The sequence below is a fragment of the Myotis davidii genome, unplaced genomic scaffold, assembly GCF_000327345.1.
Source record: "Myotis davidii unplaced genomic scaffold, ASM32734v1 scaffold478, whole genome shotgun sequence".
NCBI lineage: Eukaryota > Metazoa > Chordata > Mammalia > Chiroptera > Vespertilionidae > Myotis > Myotis davidii.
Window position 1 is genome coordinate 543,796 of NW_006289570.1, and position 16,332 is coordinate 560,127.

Genomic DNA, 16,332 nt, shown 5'->3' on the forward strand with positions numbered 1-16,332 from the left:
GAGCCATGGCCAAAGTGGGTTTGTTACAGGGCCTCCTTCCCCAGAGGGGCGCCTGGAGACCCATGAATCGGGGTACACTGCCTCTGGGTCTTAGAGGCCTGGCAGAGACCCCCCACGGCGCCCTGGCGGTGGGAAACAGTGTTTGCATCAGCCACGCAGCGGGCACCTAGGCTCTGGGCCTGCAGTGAGCTCAGCACAGAAGCCGGGAAACAGGGTGGGAGAAATATCTGTGTCTTGTTTTCCTGATCCTGTAACTGCCTGGCTGTGCGGCCTCTTGGCCCCGAGAGTCATCTTGTGCGGCCATCCTCGTGCTGTGTCCCCTCACCGTCTCCCAGGCACGGGCGAGGGCGCAGGGCTGCCTGCAGCTTCCAGTCTCCTTCTCTCCAGTACACGCCTGCGATGAATGGCGGGAGGAGGACAGGGCCCCATACATGCAGCTACCCCTACTCCCCAAACCCCACCCCCACCAGCCTCATGTGTGGATGGGAGGCCCTGGTTCTTTATCAGTCTCAGGGACCCTGAGGAACAACTGGCCTAGTCAGCGATCACAGGATAAAACCAGCCTATTCTTTTGCATTGTTCCCCTTTTTTTCCAAAGGAAGTGTGAGGGAAACCAAGGGGAATTTTTGCCCGTGATTTCCAAGGCAAAGGTCACGGTTCATGGCTGGCTGTTTCCAGAGCGCCTGGGGTTTGGGTCAGTGCGGATTTTTGTTTTTCGGGGGTTATTTTTGTGTTGTTGTTTTTAACCCATGAACAAAAGAGGCTGATATTGCCTTGAAAAAATTTTCCCCAGCTGCTTCGATGAACTGGTGGCTGCGTTTCTTTCGTGGGTTTTGGGGTCCCTCGGGCAGCTCTTCCAGATTTCACTGAGAATCAGTAGTGAGTGATCTGTGTCTGAAAAAGAGCAGTTCTGAAAACAGAGTTGCCTGTGAAATGTTAAGGAAGGAGAAGGTGACAAACGAGAAGGGTGATGGAAGGGTGCTGGGTGACTCTGCCGCCGGCTAAAATACGACAGCCTGGATTTCAGGCGGGCCACGTGGGTGCTCGAGAGCCTCTTGCCTCCCATGGGTGAGAGCGAGACGGCAAAGGGAAGGGTGCCTCTCATTCCCTCCATCATTTAGAATCCTGGGCTCCTCAGCACTTGTCCCTTGCAGCACACATAGATGACGAATCGGTGGGAAGGAAGGCTTGCCAGTACATTCACGGTCATAAATAAAGAAGTTGTACAGGTGTACAGTATTGGTGTTACAAAATCTGTAAAGCCAGTTATCAGCAATTCAGAGGCCCAAGGAAGAGGCAGACGGAGCCTTCCTATTTGATATTTGAGCAGCCCCTATTTTTAGCATGGGAATCCAACCAGGAGAACCAGCAGATACGATTGTGGGCTTGCGCTCTGGGAGATAACCGTGTCTGATTCCAGGATCTGCTGGCTGACTTGCTCGTTTGTGCGGTGAGTTTTCTTAGCACCTAGAGTTACTTGTTAGACGTAGCTGACTTTCTCATTCCAGGATTAGAAGGTTTACTCACAGTGGATGTCTGGGGCAGAGGGGATCTCGCTTTCTTAGGTTACCGAAGACATTGCTGTGTTTCTATCAGGAACTGATTTGCTCTCTGTTCAAACAAAAAAAGTGCCGCATTTTCTTAAGAGATCTTCCTTTCACATCATTTATATATTAATTGGTTGCTCAAGAGAGAATTGATCATTTTTACAGTTTCCTAACATTTAAACTAAAATTTGTGATCTTTCACAAAATTAATAAAAATAAAAAAAATTTTCATGATAACATGTAGTACATGTTTTGTATTACTTATGAAAGTCAAACAAAAATAATCATTTAAAAGAGTTAATATTTGCTCAATGTAGAAGATTTGGAAGATACTAAGAGGTAGAAAGAAGATAATCATAAGTAGTCCAGCCCCTCAAAAAACAGTTAATTTTGGAGTATTTTTGGGATAGTTTTCAGAGTTGACCATTTTTGAATAATTGGAAGTCATTAACAGATAATGCAGTCTACCACCTTATGCAGTTTTAATTTCTGCATAAGCTAAAGATTTTTTGAGAGCATTTGGAAACCTTGAAAACGTTTTAATTGCAAATTATTAAGTGATAGGTTTTATGTGAATGTTTTTGGTAGTTAAAGTAACAAGAGACCAAAGATTCATTCTGCTGAGGAATTCATTGGGTCGACTGGAGGTTTTCTGCCGCAGCAGTGGGCACAGCACCCTGGACTGAGTTAAACCCCAGGTCACAGCCACTCAGCTTCTCTTCAGATGCAGACAGAGTGACAGTGTCCCTTCCTCTCCCCTGGCTTCCATCAGAGGAAGGCCACAGGAGCAGTGAAGCTGTTAGGAGACACGGAGTTAGAAACAGGTCAGCAGCAAGACTACGAAAGATGCACCGCCTGCCCCCAGCAGAGGGCCGGTCCCTGTTTCTAGAGGCTGGTGTATCGCAGTGAGATCCCTCACAGCATCCTGCAGGGGGGGGAGGGGGGGGGCCTCTCGGGCCCAGCAGAGCCCACGTGGAACCGGAGAACCTGGGTGTTTGAGCGGAAGCGTCGTTTCCGCACGCGCCCTCTCCACGGCAAGCTTGTAGCACAGCCAGGAAGGCAGCTCCGTGAAATGTTTCCAGAAGCTCTGTTACCTGATTTGGGCGCTACATGCTCCGCACCCCAGCTCTTCAACTCCATAGCACAGTGGTTCTCAACCTTCCCAATGCCGCGACCCTTTAATACAGTTCCTCATGTTGTGATGACCCCCGATTTCATTGTTACAAGTTGAACATAATGAAAGCATAGTGATTCATCACAAAAACAATATGTAATTACATATGTGTTTTCCGATGGTCTTAGGCGACCCCTGTGAAAGGGTCGTTTGACCCCCAAAGAGTCGCGACCCACAGGTTGAGAACCGCTGCTGTAGCACGTCTTTGCCCGTTTCCCTCTCTGAGGCCCAGGCTAACCTGCTCCGGTTTCATCCTTCCCAGCTTAAGTGAGAGCTTTTTCATGGTGAAAGGAGCAGCCCTCTTCTTGCAACAGGGAAGCAGCCCCCAAGGCCAGCGAAGCCTGCAGCATCCCCACAAGCACGCGGGTGAGTCGATGCTCTTCCAGGGGAGCGCGTTTTCTCTGCCGCGGGAGGGCCCTCCCGTTCCTGGTGGTGAGCCACGCGTCGGTTTTCAAGGCCAGAGAAGTAGTGGGACCAGGGCTGTGACGACGGGTACAGGGAGAAGCCCTTCCGTGTAGGCCGGCCAGCCGTGGTTTCCAGGTGGTTCCGGGGGCAAGCAGCCCTTCTGAGCCTGGTGTCTACCTGACGAGTGAGGGTGTCAGGATGCCCTACTTACAGTTTATCAGGCAGCTGCATATTTTCAGTTGAAGTAGGGCTTTCTAAACAAACGCACCAGAGTATGCTATCATCAGGGGTTGTGCCCTTGAAACAGCTACCTTGGGGTGCTCTATATGTAGTCTGGGGATGCTGTCACTTCGCCGAGCATTTGGAAAACTCATTTGGAGATTTTCTTTCTCTCCATGCCCCCCCCCATATTCTCTATAATACCAAAAGAAAAAAAGTGTTTTTATATAAGACAGCGGAATGAAAAAATAGTGATTATTAAACTTTGCCAAGACAAAGTTCAGTGACACATCTGACATGAGCACCTGACAGCCTGCCTAGCCTTATTAAGCAACATGTGTCCAGACTGTGTATCCTTCCCCCCTTTCTTGCACCCCATAGCTGGGAAAAGAGGATTCCCAGGGGTAGAACGAGTGAGATCTTCCTCTATTTAGCCAGGGGCCAAGGGAACCCCAGCCCAACAGAGAGAGAGATTCGTAACTGGGCTTCAAGTAGAACGAAGCCACGACGCTGGTTGTCTCTAGGTGTTGATAACGTTTTTTTAATTCTAGTTCCCAAACTTTCTGTAACAGGATATATTACTTTCACACGGCAAAGAGCTCCAGCCAGCCTCGTTAGGGGAATGTCTTTACGAGCCCTTGGCACGCACTGAGATGGAAAGTCTTTATCTTTTAATGGCCGATTTGGTTGGAGGAAATAGGGAAGTGGTAAAGTAGGGATCAAACCGAGTATTAATTTAGGTTCAAACACAACCCAATAAGGAATGCCTATAAAGTAAATACACTGGTATTCTTTGGTGACTGACTCTGAAACCAAAGGCAGTTTGAAAAGAAGACTTGAGAAAACTTACTTGTGGGTAGTGCTCCCGGGACTTCTGGGACGGGCAGCACACGCTGAATGTCAGCTGGAAAGTCCTCCGACCTGAACAGCAGGTGAAAGCAACTAGCCATTGGGGCCAGTGTTCTCGTCACTGTGATCATTTTGTTTGTCAAGTCATCCAGCCTTGCTTTGGATCTGAGTGCTGGGGTTAGAATTTTGTATCTTACAATTGATAGCAAACACCAAGGCTCAATCAATATTTTCACATAATGATATTTGTCATCAAGATTTAAGTCTGTCTTAAGACAGGACAACAGTTGTTCTACACTGGGAGGCAGTCTGGTGTCGGGAAAGGACCTGGTTCTGATCCCAGTTCTGGAACGGACTGTGTTGTCGTGGTCAACCTCTGAGCCTCAGTTTCCTGATCTTTAAAATGGGCATCACATACCAGTACCTTGAAAATTATGCAATTTAAAATTTACACAGGTAACATATTTACCCCCTCGTAGGTGCTCAGTGTACGGTCGCTATAATGATTACTTACGGTGACTTCTGGTACAATAAAGCTATAAACAGAACCTTTATTTTTGAACTTGCTATTCGTTTTGCTCTGATAGGAATTGAACCATTGTTTATATCTTAACAATAATATGTATAGCAAAGCAAATGCGCAAGCTTTGCTCACTCTGTATAAAATGTGTCCTTCCTCTAAATCAAGCGGTGTTTTCCTACCGCGTGAACTTGATTTGTTGGTCCGGTAGGTGACTTGCCCCAACATCTGCAAGTGATGATCAACCTGCTGCGGTGTGAAGATAGAATCAAGCTGGTAAGAAGAGACGAGCGTGGCAAGTTTTAATTTTTAATTGTGAAATTTGGTAGGGAATTACTGATGAGCAGTGGGTGGGGTGCTGGGGGGAGGGGGAGTCTGTGAGTTTTTATATTTTAGCAAATTCTCCTAAATCGTTCACAAAAGCCAACGTGGAGTTTGCTCCTCGGTGCCCAGAGGGTCCGGCGAAAGGAAGTATGGGGGTCTCTGTCAGTCTATCAGTCTGTGCTGAGTTGGCATCTTCAGTGTCTGGATTTTATTATTCACCCACTTTATTATTAACACACTTGGGGAGCCCCCCCAGCGCGCCCCCGCCCCACGTCAGGCACTGTCCCTCGTGTTGGGGTATAAATGAGATGCGGCTCCTATGCCTGAGAATCTCACCTTAAAGCCTAAACTCATGGGGGAAAGGTAGGCAGCAGATGTCCTTGACCTTGGTTGGGCGGAGGAAGGGGGCACGACCCAGAAGGGCCGGCCGTGAAAGCCTCTCTGCCCTGCAGGCCGTGCGCCTGGAGAGCGCCTGGGCAGAGCGGGTCCGGTACATGGTGGTGGTGGACAGCAGCGGGCGCCAGGACACGGAGGAGAGCATCTTGCTGGGCGTCGACTTTTCCAGCAAGGAGAGGTGAGTCTGATGGGACAGGAGTTGCTGCTGGAAAAAGTTTTCTGTGGCCCTGTATCCTTGGGGGTTGATGGTGAGTAGCGGGGTGACCAGGAACAGCAGGGCACGGCATTTCCGCTCTTGTATGCAGCGCTCTGCCAGCTCCAGTCTCTGCTCTGAGCTCAGGGTCTCCTGAGAGGAAAGAAAGCGACACTGTGCTTGGAGGTCTGACACTGGGTGCCATCAGGGTGCTGGAGACGAGGGCACTTAGCCTGGAGGGCTTCCTGAAGGAGGTGACGGCGGTGGTGAACACCCAGTCAGTGCAGGAGCCAGCCCAGTGAGGAGGGAGGACGCCTCCCAGGCAGCCGGACCTGCGTGAGAATCATGTGCTCTATAGGCAGCGTGTCGAGGGCCTTATCCAGTGTTGCTGTCCCACCGATTTCCAAACTGGGAGACGGTCCTGGGTCAGAGGCTCAGAGAGGTTTGGAATTTCCCAATAACTAGAGGCCAAGTTCGTTGTATCATAGGCCCTATTATTTGTGTGAAATGAAGGCGAATGGCTCTTCTTACATCCAGGATAAGTTAATACATGTGAGATCATTGCAAAGCCTGGATTTGTTAAAACTAGATGAAATGGGCTCCCCTTAGTCATCATTCATTAATCTACTCATTCATTAAGCAAACAATTTGCATTCTCCTGTGTATGAGGCAACAGGCAAGGCCCAGGTAAACAAACAGCAGCAGTACACACAGTTCTTGACCTCAGAGAGCCTGTGAGCTCAGTGAAGAAGAGCCGTCATCCGATGCTGGGGTGGTGGCTCATGGATGCAGAGACATGCGGGAGGTCGTGGAGCACAGGAGAGGGGTGGGTGTAGAGGGGCCATGCCAAAGGCCTCTGGAACACACAGTCGCTAAGCCAGGTCTCAAAGGATGAGCGGGCATTTGGGCAAGTTCAGGGGAAGGGACGTGTCCATCTGGGGCTTTGAGGGCTCCCCTCCTTGCCTCGCCCCAGCACTGTCACAGCCGAGAAGTTCCGGGAGCTGTGAGTCTCAGCACAAGTTTTACTTTGCCCCTCTGCAAAGGAAGTGTAATTAGCCCATCGAGGACGGGGAGGACTGCAGGGTGGGACGAGAATCGGCCTAACACGAAAGGCTGGAAGCATCCGGCAGGGGCAGGGTCGCAGCTGCTCGGAGGGAGAGCTGCCCTGTGAGCCCAGGGCTCCTGTCTGCACAGTCGCGCTCGTCATATTACTCCCTGGGCGGGCTGCTAAGTGGCAGCAGAGATGTGAGCCGGAGATCCCTGGAGCTTGTGGAGCTGGTCTTGGCACGGTCACAGCGGCTCCTCACAGCCGACTCCTTCAGATTCCTGAGGAATGTTCCTGAGAATCCGAGGAGCCCCCGTGATAAGCCCTTTCCTTCCCTCGGCGTGCTCCAGCGGCGCCAGCCTCTCAAGTATCAGTTCACCGTGAGGATGGGCAAAACAAAAGCAGATTAAGCTGGTTCTGGAACAGCAGCTGCACGAAAGGTAGAGAAACAGAGGCCTGGCACTGAACTCCGGTAATGGTGTTGGCACGCTGCCCTCCCCCCTCACCCCAGGACCGGAGCCTGGGTTGGCTGCCTCCACTCGTCTGTGTCCCCCAGAGCGCGCATGGCTTCGCGCCAGGAGTGCGCCAGCCATCGGCGGCTTCACCCCTGCTGCAGGGAGGTCGTGTGGCCAGCTGGTTGCTCCTTTTCCCCTGAGAGCTGCAGTTGAGACCTGGTGTTTATGAAGCTGCAACCACATCAAACCGTGGGGTCAGAGTACCCTGTGACTGTCTCCAAGCTGGGGTCACCAGCAACTCCCTCTGGTGGGGCCATCGCAGCCCCGTGTCTTCTAGAAGCAGCGGTGAGCAGTCCCCACACACAGCCTACGAGCAGCTCCCAGGCCCACACCCAGGAGCTGGACCCAGCCAGGGCAGGGGCTGGGTGAAGACACAGGGAAGTAGCGTGTAAGCAGGTCACAGGTAAATGTGACTCTAACCCTGGACGTCTTCCTTTCCCCCCACGTAGTAAAAGCTGCACCATTGGGATGGTTCTCCGACTGTGGAGCGACACAAAAATCCACCTCGATGGCGACGGGTAAGCAGTTCTCTTGAAAAGATTCCTTTAATCACTGTAAACTCTGAAACACGAGTTGGTGTGGGCATCGTTGGGTAATCATTAGCAAAAGAGCTATATGTATGACGTGTCTGTTGCATCAAGAGAAGTACTATTGCCTCCCCGCTCCCCCGCCCCAATAAGACACATGGGGAAAGGGACGTCCTGGTCATTGTGTGGGGAGTTTGGGTCATGAAGGAGCCACAGAAGCACGTTACAGGAGATAGCTGTGTGATGGTCAAGAGCAGCAGTAAGCGGACATTCATTCATTTACCTGGCTTTGGTCAGTGAATACCCACACTGCCCTCCATTTGGGGCTGGTCCCTGGAAGCTCACAGAGAAATGTAACACAGCAGGAGCCCACCGTTTTGGGGGTGCAGAGGAGGAATCGCTTAGTTCGTTCTGGGCGGGAAGATTTGAGAAAGGGCAACGGGCTCTACATATGTGTGCCCCCAGGAGAACACATGGGCTCTGCAAGGGGCGGAAGGAGCAGGATGGGACCTTGATCCCAGCAGTAAAGGTTATGCCGCCTCAGATGGAACGGGGAGAAACAAACATGTGATTTCTTGAAGACATAGGATTATAGTAATGTTTTCCCGTTTTAAATTTTGTCTTCCACTCATATATTCCCGCACAATTCCAAAAAAAAATATTGATGGGACATAGCAGGTGGGTTGGGCCATTGCAAAGCATGAACGAGACCGGGTCGAATGCTGTCACGGCCTCGCACCCTGCGCTGGGGTTTCCGTTTCGGTAGACCTCGCGTTGCGGGGTTGAGAACGCATCTTCCGGGATGGAGAGCCCATCTTCGCCCTCGTCTGATGCAGCCGGCCTGTGGTCCCACCAGACAGCATGAGGCAGGGTGTCCCCGGGGGGCCTGCCCCCCCACCTCGCCGAGATGTGGTCAGAGGGGCTGGCTTCTCACCGCGCTCTCTTTTTGTTTTTCACTCAGTGGCTTCAGCGTTAGCACAGCAGGAAGGATGCACGTCTTCAAGCCCGTATCTGTCCAGGCCATGTGGTGAGTGTGGTTTTAGGGACTTTCAGCTCCTTAGAAATAGCTTCCCAGCTGACAGCAGGACTAGAAAACCCCCTGCTAGGGATTTTAGGTACATTTGTTTTGTACATAGGACAGGCTTTACATGACAAAACTGACCACTTTACCCATTTTTAAGTGTGTGATTCGGCGGCATTAAGTGCGTTCACAGTGTTGTACAGCCATTACCACCATCCATCTCCAGAACTTCTCTGTCATCCCAAACAGAAACTCTGTACCCATTAGCCACAAACTCCCCGCCCCGCTTCCTCCAGCCCCTGGTCACCTGTGTTCCCCTCCGCCTCTGCCTGTTCGGGTCCCCCGTGTAAGTGGAATCCTTGGTCCCTGCCTCCGGCATCTTGCGCTTAGCATCATGCTTTCTGGGTGCACCCATGCTGTAGCATGTGTTGGAATTTCCTTCCTTTTCATGGCTGAATACTACTCCGTGAGAGGGCTCTACCGCATTTTTTATCCGCTCGTCTGTGGACGGACTTTTGAGTTGTTGCCACCTTTTGGCTATTGTGAGTAGAGCTGCTGTGAATATTGGTGAGCAAAGCATCAGTTTGTGGTGCCTGCTTTCATTTCTTTTAGTTGTGTACGTAGAAGTGGACTTTCTAGATCACATGATGATTTTATGGTTAATTTTTTGAGGAACCACCAAACTGTTTTCCACAGCAGCGGCACCATTTGACAGTCCCACCAGCAGTGCACACGGATTTCACTTCCTCCACATCCTAGTTAACACTTGTTCTTTTCTGGTGTGTGTGTTTTTTTTGTTTGTTTTTTTTTATACTAATGGATGTGAAGCGGTTCCTCATTATGGTTTGGTTGCATTTCCCTAATTAAGTAATGTTGAGCGTCATTTGATGTGCTTATTGGCCATTTGTACATCTTCTTTGGAAAAATGTCTAGTTTGTCCTTGGCGACTTTTTAATTTGGTCGATATCTGTTGCGGAAGGTGTATTGTTTTTGCATATGTACGTTCAGTCCCTCCTGACAGGTGTCATTCCAGCATGAATTCACCTGCCCATTGTACCTGGCACACAGTAGGCATTCAGATTGTACCACGAAGGGAGGACACTCTGCTAGGCACTGAGCATCTTGGGAGGCGTGAAATGGACGTAATTCCTCTCCGCGTGGAGTTTAAAGTCTGTGGAGGGCGGTGGCCATAAACACAAAACAAAGCCATGTGTTACACCGAGGGGAGCTGGGAGGGCGTCCTCACGGGGTGCTGGGCTGGGGGATGCCTTCTACAGCGTGCAGGGGCCTGGGTAGGGGCAGGGCCTCCCAAACATTCTGCTTTAAGGATGAGGTCCCCGTGGGTCAGGGCTTCGTTGAGCAAAATGACTCATGTCCAGAGCTTCCCTGAACCCGGGACACATCCTAGAGCCTTCCTCGTCCCTAGAGGGTTGCACCACCCACACATGCAGCAAACTCCGCGGCCAGTCTCGAATAATCTGGAAAAGGCGCAGGAGAAAGCTGGTGGCGCCTGCGAGAAGACGTCTGCCCAGTCTTCTGTCCGGGACAGCGAGAGCTTTGCAGGAGTCTGCCATGGGCTTCGCTGCTGTCTCTCCTGCTGCTCGCTCTGCAGGCTGTTCAGGATCATTTGGGGGGAAGTCGTGAGACCATAATTCCCTAGGTGGCCCAGATGTTCTCTGGGTCCCAGGGTGATTTTTTTTATCCCTTTTCTACAGGCGAGTAAAAAAATAGGCCCACGTGCTTTTCCAAAACTCAGAACCAGAGCTAGATTTCGTAAATACCCAGCCCAAGTTTGTTCCCTCAACCAGCCTGCAGCCGTGTACCATCGGGAAAGGCACGCGGCCGCCATGGCTTTTACCCCATGTTGAGCGTTCTCTGTTGGCTCTCCCTCCACCCAGGGCTGCACTCTTCCACCCTCCCCCACACCTAGCGCACCCATTCGCTGAGAAATGTACCACTATCCTTTTGTTAAAAGAAGTAATACAAGAATGACTAAATGGACCATTATAAACATACATTTTTAATACTGTTCCTCCTGTCCCAGCGCCTTCCCAAACCTCTTCTTCAGTTGGATTCTGCATTAAAATGACTTTCTAGAACTCCTTTCCTTGGGAGGTCTAAGCTGTTAAAGCATTGATGGGAGGGGTTAGAAGCTATGAGAAAGCAGTAAAATGTCTCTGCTGCATAGTAATGAGTTCCTTTCCAACAGCAAGGCTAATTGTCGCTCCTGCGCTTAAGATGCCCACAGCCTCTGAGTCACCTCAGTCCTTGGGAGTTCATCCGTGGACTGTAAAGTGGTCTGTGAACCAGCGGGTGGGGAGAGTTAGGACATTTTTGTTTCCTTGCTGGGAAAGGTGAAGGATGTTCTCTCTGCTCTCGGGTCAGTGCCTGTGTCACGGAGACTAGCCATGTGGCCTGGCAGGCCGGGAGCCCCAGGAGCCAGTCCTGTATGACCTGCCCTTCCCCGCCCCGTTTAAAACCCTTTGCTGAGGGCAACACCCAGCTCGCCTGTGCCTCCCGGGCCTGACCCTCTGCCCTCCTCACCCCAGGTCCGCCCTGCAGGTCCTTCACAAGGCCTGCGAAGTGGCACGAAGGCACAACTACTTCCCCGGGGGTGTGGCTCTCCTCTGGGCCACCTACTACGAGAGCTGCATCGGCTCCGAGCAGAGCTGCATCAACGAGTGGAACGCCATGCAGGACCTGGAGTCCACGCGGCCCGACTCCCCGGCCCTGTTTGTCGACAAGTGAGTTCGCTGCCTCCTCACCCCGCCCACCCCGCCCTGTGCCTGACTCTGTCCCCACGATGTCACACCTGCTGTGGTGGCACCTCCTCTCCCAGAGCCAGCCTCTCATGCAGCGGTCCCTGACGGGTGGCCTGTGGGTGGCCTATGGAAGGGCTGCAACCACACCTCACTTTCGAAATTATAGACAAACGTGGATGTGAACGCATCTCTTTGCGTCCCAGCCCCCATGTGCCCTGTTGCTCTGTGGCACTGCAGGCCCCTGTGGGAGGGAGCTCTGGACACGCGCAGGACTCTCTCCCTCTCTCCCACCTGCAGAGGACACACACACCAAGACGTTACCTCCGTGGTCCCAAGCCACATTCTGGTTAGCCCAGGAGCGCCGGGGTCTCTGTGAACTCTGACCTCAGGCTTCCTGTATAAAGCTCTGCACTTTCCTACTTTCCCTCCAGGCCAACGGAAGGGGCCAGGACCGAGCGCCTCATCAAAGCCAAGCTCCGCAGCATCATGATGAGCCAGGACCTAGAGAACGTGACCTCCAAAGAGGTAAGAGAGTTCTTCTGGGCGGGCCCGAGGGCACGGGGCCTCCTTGGTCCTGCTGCCCAGACCCGGCCTTCTTTTCGGAGGCTCCCGGAGGCTTTTTCCTGCAGGGCTCAGCGAAAAGAGCGCAGCCTCTGAGCCAGACTCTCGTTCGAACCGAGCCCTGCCACGGGCCCGCTGTGAGGCTTGGGCAAGTTTCCTGGGCTCCCTGACCCTGTAAGGCCTTTAGTGAGACTCCCACGAGACCCGCAGATTGCACCGGGAAGCAGTCCTGTGAGCGCCCTCTCTGCCCCACATCGCCTCTCCAGGGAGTGGCTAACCCTGGACTGCTTTCCTTCTGCCTTTGCTGTGTCTCTGGGTCACTTTTTCCCCCAGTCACTTATGGGTTCAAGGAATGCAATGCATGGTAATAACAGCTTAACCAAGGTAGATCTAAGAGGTTGAAATGGCTATTTTGAAAAGTTACATACAACCCTTTTATTTATTAATAATACACAACATCATATTGTGATACCTTCCAAAGCAAGATGAAACTGATTTGGGGTTTGCACTGTGAAGTGTTTGATATTTAATTGTAAAGATATAAGTGCTTTCAACTGAGAAACAATCCCCCGGGAGTCAGATTCCCTGTGTGAAATAATGAACTACCCCCGTGTCAGGCTTACTGTGAGGCAGAGCAGCCTGCATTCCCACCACTCACGCCTGTGCTCCACTCGGCACAAAAAATGCAAAAAAAAAAACACCTTTTTGGCAACCAGCCTCAGCTTGCATTGTGACTCTACTTCTCGGGAGGGTGACAACTGTTTTCTTCAACAAATCACTCTTCCTAATGTTTCCCACTCCACAGATCCGGAACGAATTGGAGAAACAGATGAACTGTAACTTGAAAGAATTCAAGGAATTCATAGACAACGAGATGCTCCTTATCCTGGGACAGATGGACAAGCCCTCCCTCATCTTCGATCACCTTTACCTCGTAAGAGGCTCAGCCCACGCCAGGGTCTGGCTTGGGGATCATAAATCGGACCTTGGTTGTTTAGAGCAGGTCAGAGAGGGGGAAACTCGAGTTACTGAAGCTTCGATCCTGACTTTGGCGGGAACGCCCCCCACCCCCCCACCCCCCGCCTCTGGCTGCAGCCTCGTGGTTTGCTCTCCAGCCCGATGCTTGTGATGTTGCCACAGCTGGGCTGGGGGAGGGGGGGTGTTTGATAGTTAACTGGCAACCGTTTTCAGACTCTTGCCATCCCTTCTGCAGGGGCTAGCACAGGCCCCATCCAGATACCTCCGAATAGGCTGCAGACTAAAACCCCCAGTGACTAAAGGGAACGTGCTCACCAAACCCCAGAATTATGCCTGGGAATCCCGAGACGTGAGAAACAGCCCGGACGGCAGACCGGACAGACACCTGGAGCGCAGCTTCCCCTCTGCGTGGCCAGGCAGCCGTGGCTCTCCGCAGAGCCCAGTGGTGCAGCCTCCATCGCCCGCTCCGATTTTCTTAAAGCTGTAAATCTCCATAGAAGGCAACTGGCAAGTTTTCAAAGTCAGGGACTGTAGGAGAGGGCACGTTACTAAAATTAGAGGCAGCACAGCGTAGTAACGAAAGCCCGCCCCTCCGGGCCCAGCTCCCACTCCCCGGCCTGATGGTCGTCCACATGCGTGGGTCGTGAGAGATGGCTACTGGGTTAAATTACATACTTACTGTACTCAGATGTCTGCATACGTATTTCATGCTAAGATGATTATGAATGTGTGGGTTTGAAGCCCGGATCTAGATGCAAGCTATGCGGCAGCCCTGGCCTCTGGTCTCCGGAGAAGGTGACGCTTCTCCCTGGTGGAGACAGCACGAGGCGCCGCCGGCCCGTCTGCCCACTAGGTGGCGGTCACGGCAAGAGGACGCTCGCAGCCTTAGCGAAGCGCTAGTTCCTTTTCCGTGTGGTTGGTGCTCTATGTCACTTTTTCCATGAGAGATACCAAAGGAATTTCTGTGTTTGAGCCTCTCCCTCCAGCACGGAAATCCAACTGGCACCCACACGTGGCCAGTCCCCTCAGGGCCCTGATGCCCCTGCCTCTGCGGGGTCTGCCCTCTGGGAAGGGCAGTTCATGGGGGGACCACGCAAGGGTCGTTGCTCTTTGTGACTCTATGTTGTTTGCGTTTCTGAGGAGCAAAGTGGTGGTTTTTCCTTTGTGTTCTTTGCATGCTCAGAAATGGAGGGTTGGTGTTGTTTTTAAATATCGTTTTTTAAGTATTAAATTAAAATGTTACAGAAAGTTGGGAATATAAGTGAGTCTGAAGAAGAAAATTAAAGGCATTCCTAATTTCACAATCTAGAGGTCGTCACACTTAGCATTTTGGTATATTTATTTTTCTGTCTCCTGTGTTTTCTTCTTGTGTGTGTAACTTTTTTAAAAAGGAAAAGAAAAGGGAAGAATCGTACTGTTTATGTTTACGTAGATTTGTGTCCTTTAAATTTTTGTTGTCGTTATGTGGTGTTTCCCCGTGTTGTGAAATACCCTCCAAAAGTATGAGTTGTCTTCATGGCTCCGTCATGTGGATCCACCATCATTTGTTTTACTAATTTCTCCCTGTTGGACCTTGGGGTTGTTTACCCTATTTTGTTATTGTAAATAACCTTAAGTATCTTTGTACATAAATCTCTGTGCAAACTCTGGGTATTTCATTGGGGTAAGGTTTTTTTGTAAGTGGAATTTCTGGGTCAGAATATTAATATTACCGAAAGACCTCCCGGAAAAGGTAGGCTGATTTCTGCTGTAATGAGAGGTCTGTGGAAGTGCCCCCTCCTGAGTCAGAGGTTGGAGGTCACTGCCTCCCATGAGAGGACCCTGCTGGGGTCTCAGGAAAGGAAGTGGTGAGAGGGGAACAGGTTTTCCTGCGCTTGCCCTTCCCCTGTTGTGCTGTGGATGCCTCGGGAACCTGCCTTGATACCTCTGTTCTCTGAGGCCAGGGGCCATGTACTCACCATCACCATGAGGGCTGTAAGCAGTCTGAGGCTGACGTGTGACACTCACGGGGGTTTAACCGTGTGCTCTGTCCCCCAGGGCTCTGAATGGAATGCATCCAATCTGGAGGAGCTGCAGGGCTCAGGGTGAGTCTGCTCCCCTTGTCTTCCCCTGTCCCTCTAGGCAGCCTAGGAACCTGGGCTCTGCCCCCGAGGTCAGGGCCAGCCCTGTGCTGCCTGCCTGTGCCTGTAATTGCCTGCACCCCTGCAGCCAGGCTGACCTGCATAGCTACACAGATGGGCTTCAGAATGCCACCTCCTGAATAATTCATGGGTTTAGATTTTCCTGGGGTTTGTGTGATGGTGTGTGTGTCCCCCAGAGAATGATCCTAAATCACAGTCCAGTGGGATAGCCGGCCTGGATGCTGTGCTGGTAGGTAACGAGCCCCTTCCCACCGGCCCACTGCCCTGCAGAGCTGCCCAGAGTCCCGGTGTGGACATGCCTAGCTGTCAGCCAGTCGGCACCTCTGACCCCTGAACCACCACTGCTGGTTCTATCTTTGGGCCTGGAGGGAACCTTGAGCTAAATACTCAGCATTGGGCAGGAACACATGCCTGCCTTGGTCTGGGAAAAAAAAAAACACACAACACAGCCACAAAATCACCGTCCTGTGGGCCTGACATGATGACATCCTTGAATTACTGCACTTAAAAGTCAAGACTAAACAAATCTTAAAATATATCTTTAGAACTGCCGGTTAAGATGTGTTCTCTCAACAGAAAGTATTCTTAAAATGGAGGGTGATACTGGCTATGCTTTCTGTTTTCCTTGGAAGAACTAAATTATTTTAAAGGTATTTTTTTAAAGCATTTGTTAAGTATTCACTTATAAAATTTACTTGAGGTATTTTCAACCTGAAATTGCTTTTGCCTTCCAGGAATATAAGTGTTCAGTTTAGAGACCTACAAAACCTCATTAGCAGACCTTCTCAGCTATTTATTTATTTATTTATGGCCTGCCTTGTTTTAAAAAGGATGTAAAATAGTTCCCAAGGACATAAGTAATGGACAAGTGTATTCTGCTTTTTAACTATTTAAAAGTGGAGGCTTTGTTTTTTCTTAAAGCCTCTGTATGCTCGTAATAGTTATGAATTTTGAGACTTGGAGTTTACTAGGTGTACTGGTTAATAATGCAGATTTTTTTCAATAGATGGAGTTACACATATGTTGATATATATGCAACTTGATATGTATGCTATTTTGTTGTATTGACAACAAGCTTCAAAACTTCATATGTCAAATTTTCTGAAGGTGTTAACATCATAGATATTTTTACACTTAAAAATGTCCAATTTTGTG

General features: G+C 50.8%; 1 protein-coding gene across 1 annotated transcript in view; it reads left to right on the forward strand.

The window, feature by feature from the left end:
• Positions 1-16,332, forward strand: part of SSH1 (slingshot protein phosphatase 1) — a 29,488-nt gene that overhangs the window by 938 nt on the left and 12,218 nt on the right. The window contains exons 2-11 of the mRNA XM_015562821.1: positions 2,209-2,245; positions 2,984-3,087; positions 4,926-4,990; positions 5,491-5,612; positions 7,637-7,705; positions 8,676-8,741; positions 11,285-11,479; positions 11,929-12,022; positions 12,864-12,992; positions 15,074-15,120. Coding sequence (XP_015418307.1) covers positions 2,209-2,245; positions 2,984-3,087; positions 4,926-4,990; positions 5,491-5,612; positions 7,637-7,705; positions 8,676-8,741; positions 11,285-11,479; positions 11,929-12,022; positions 12,864-12,992; positions 15,074-15,120 — 928 coding nt within the window. The remainder of the gene's footprint in view (positions 1-2,208; positions 2,246-2,983; positions 3,088-4,925; positions 4,991-5,490; positions 5,613-7,636; positions 7,706-8,675; positions 8,742-11,284; positions 11,480-11,928; positions 12,023-12,863; positions 12,993-15,073; positions 15,121-16,332) is intronic.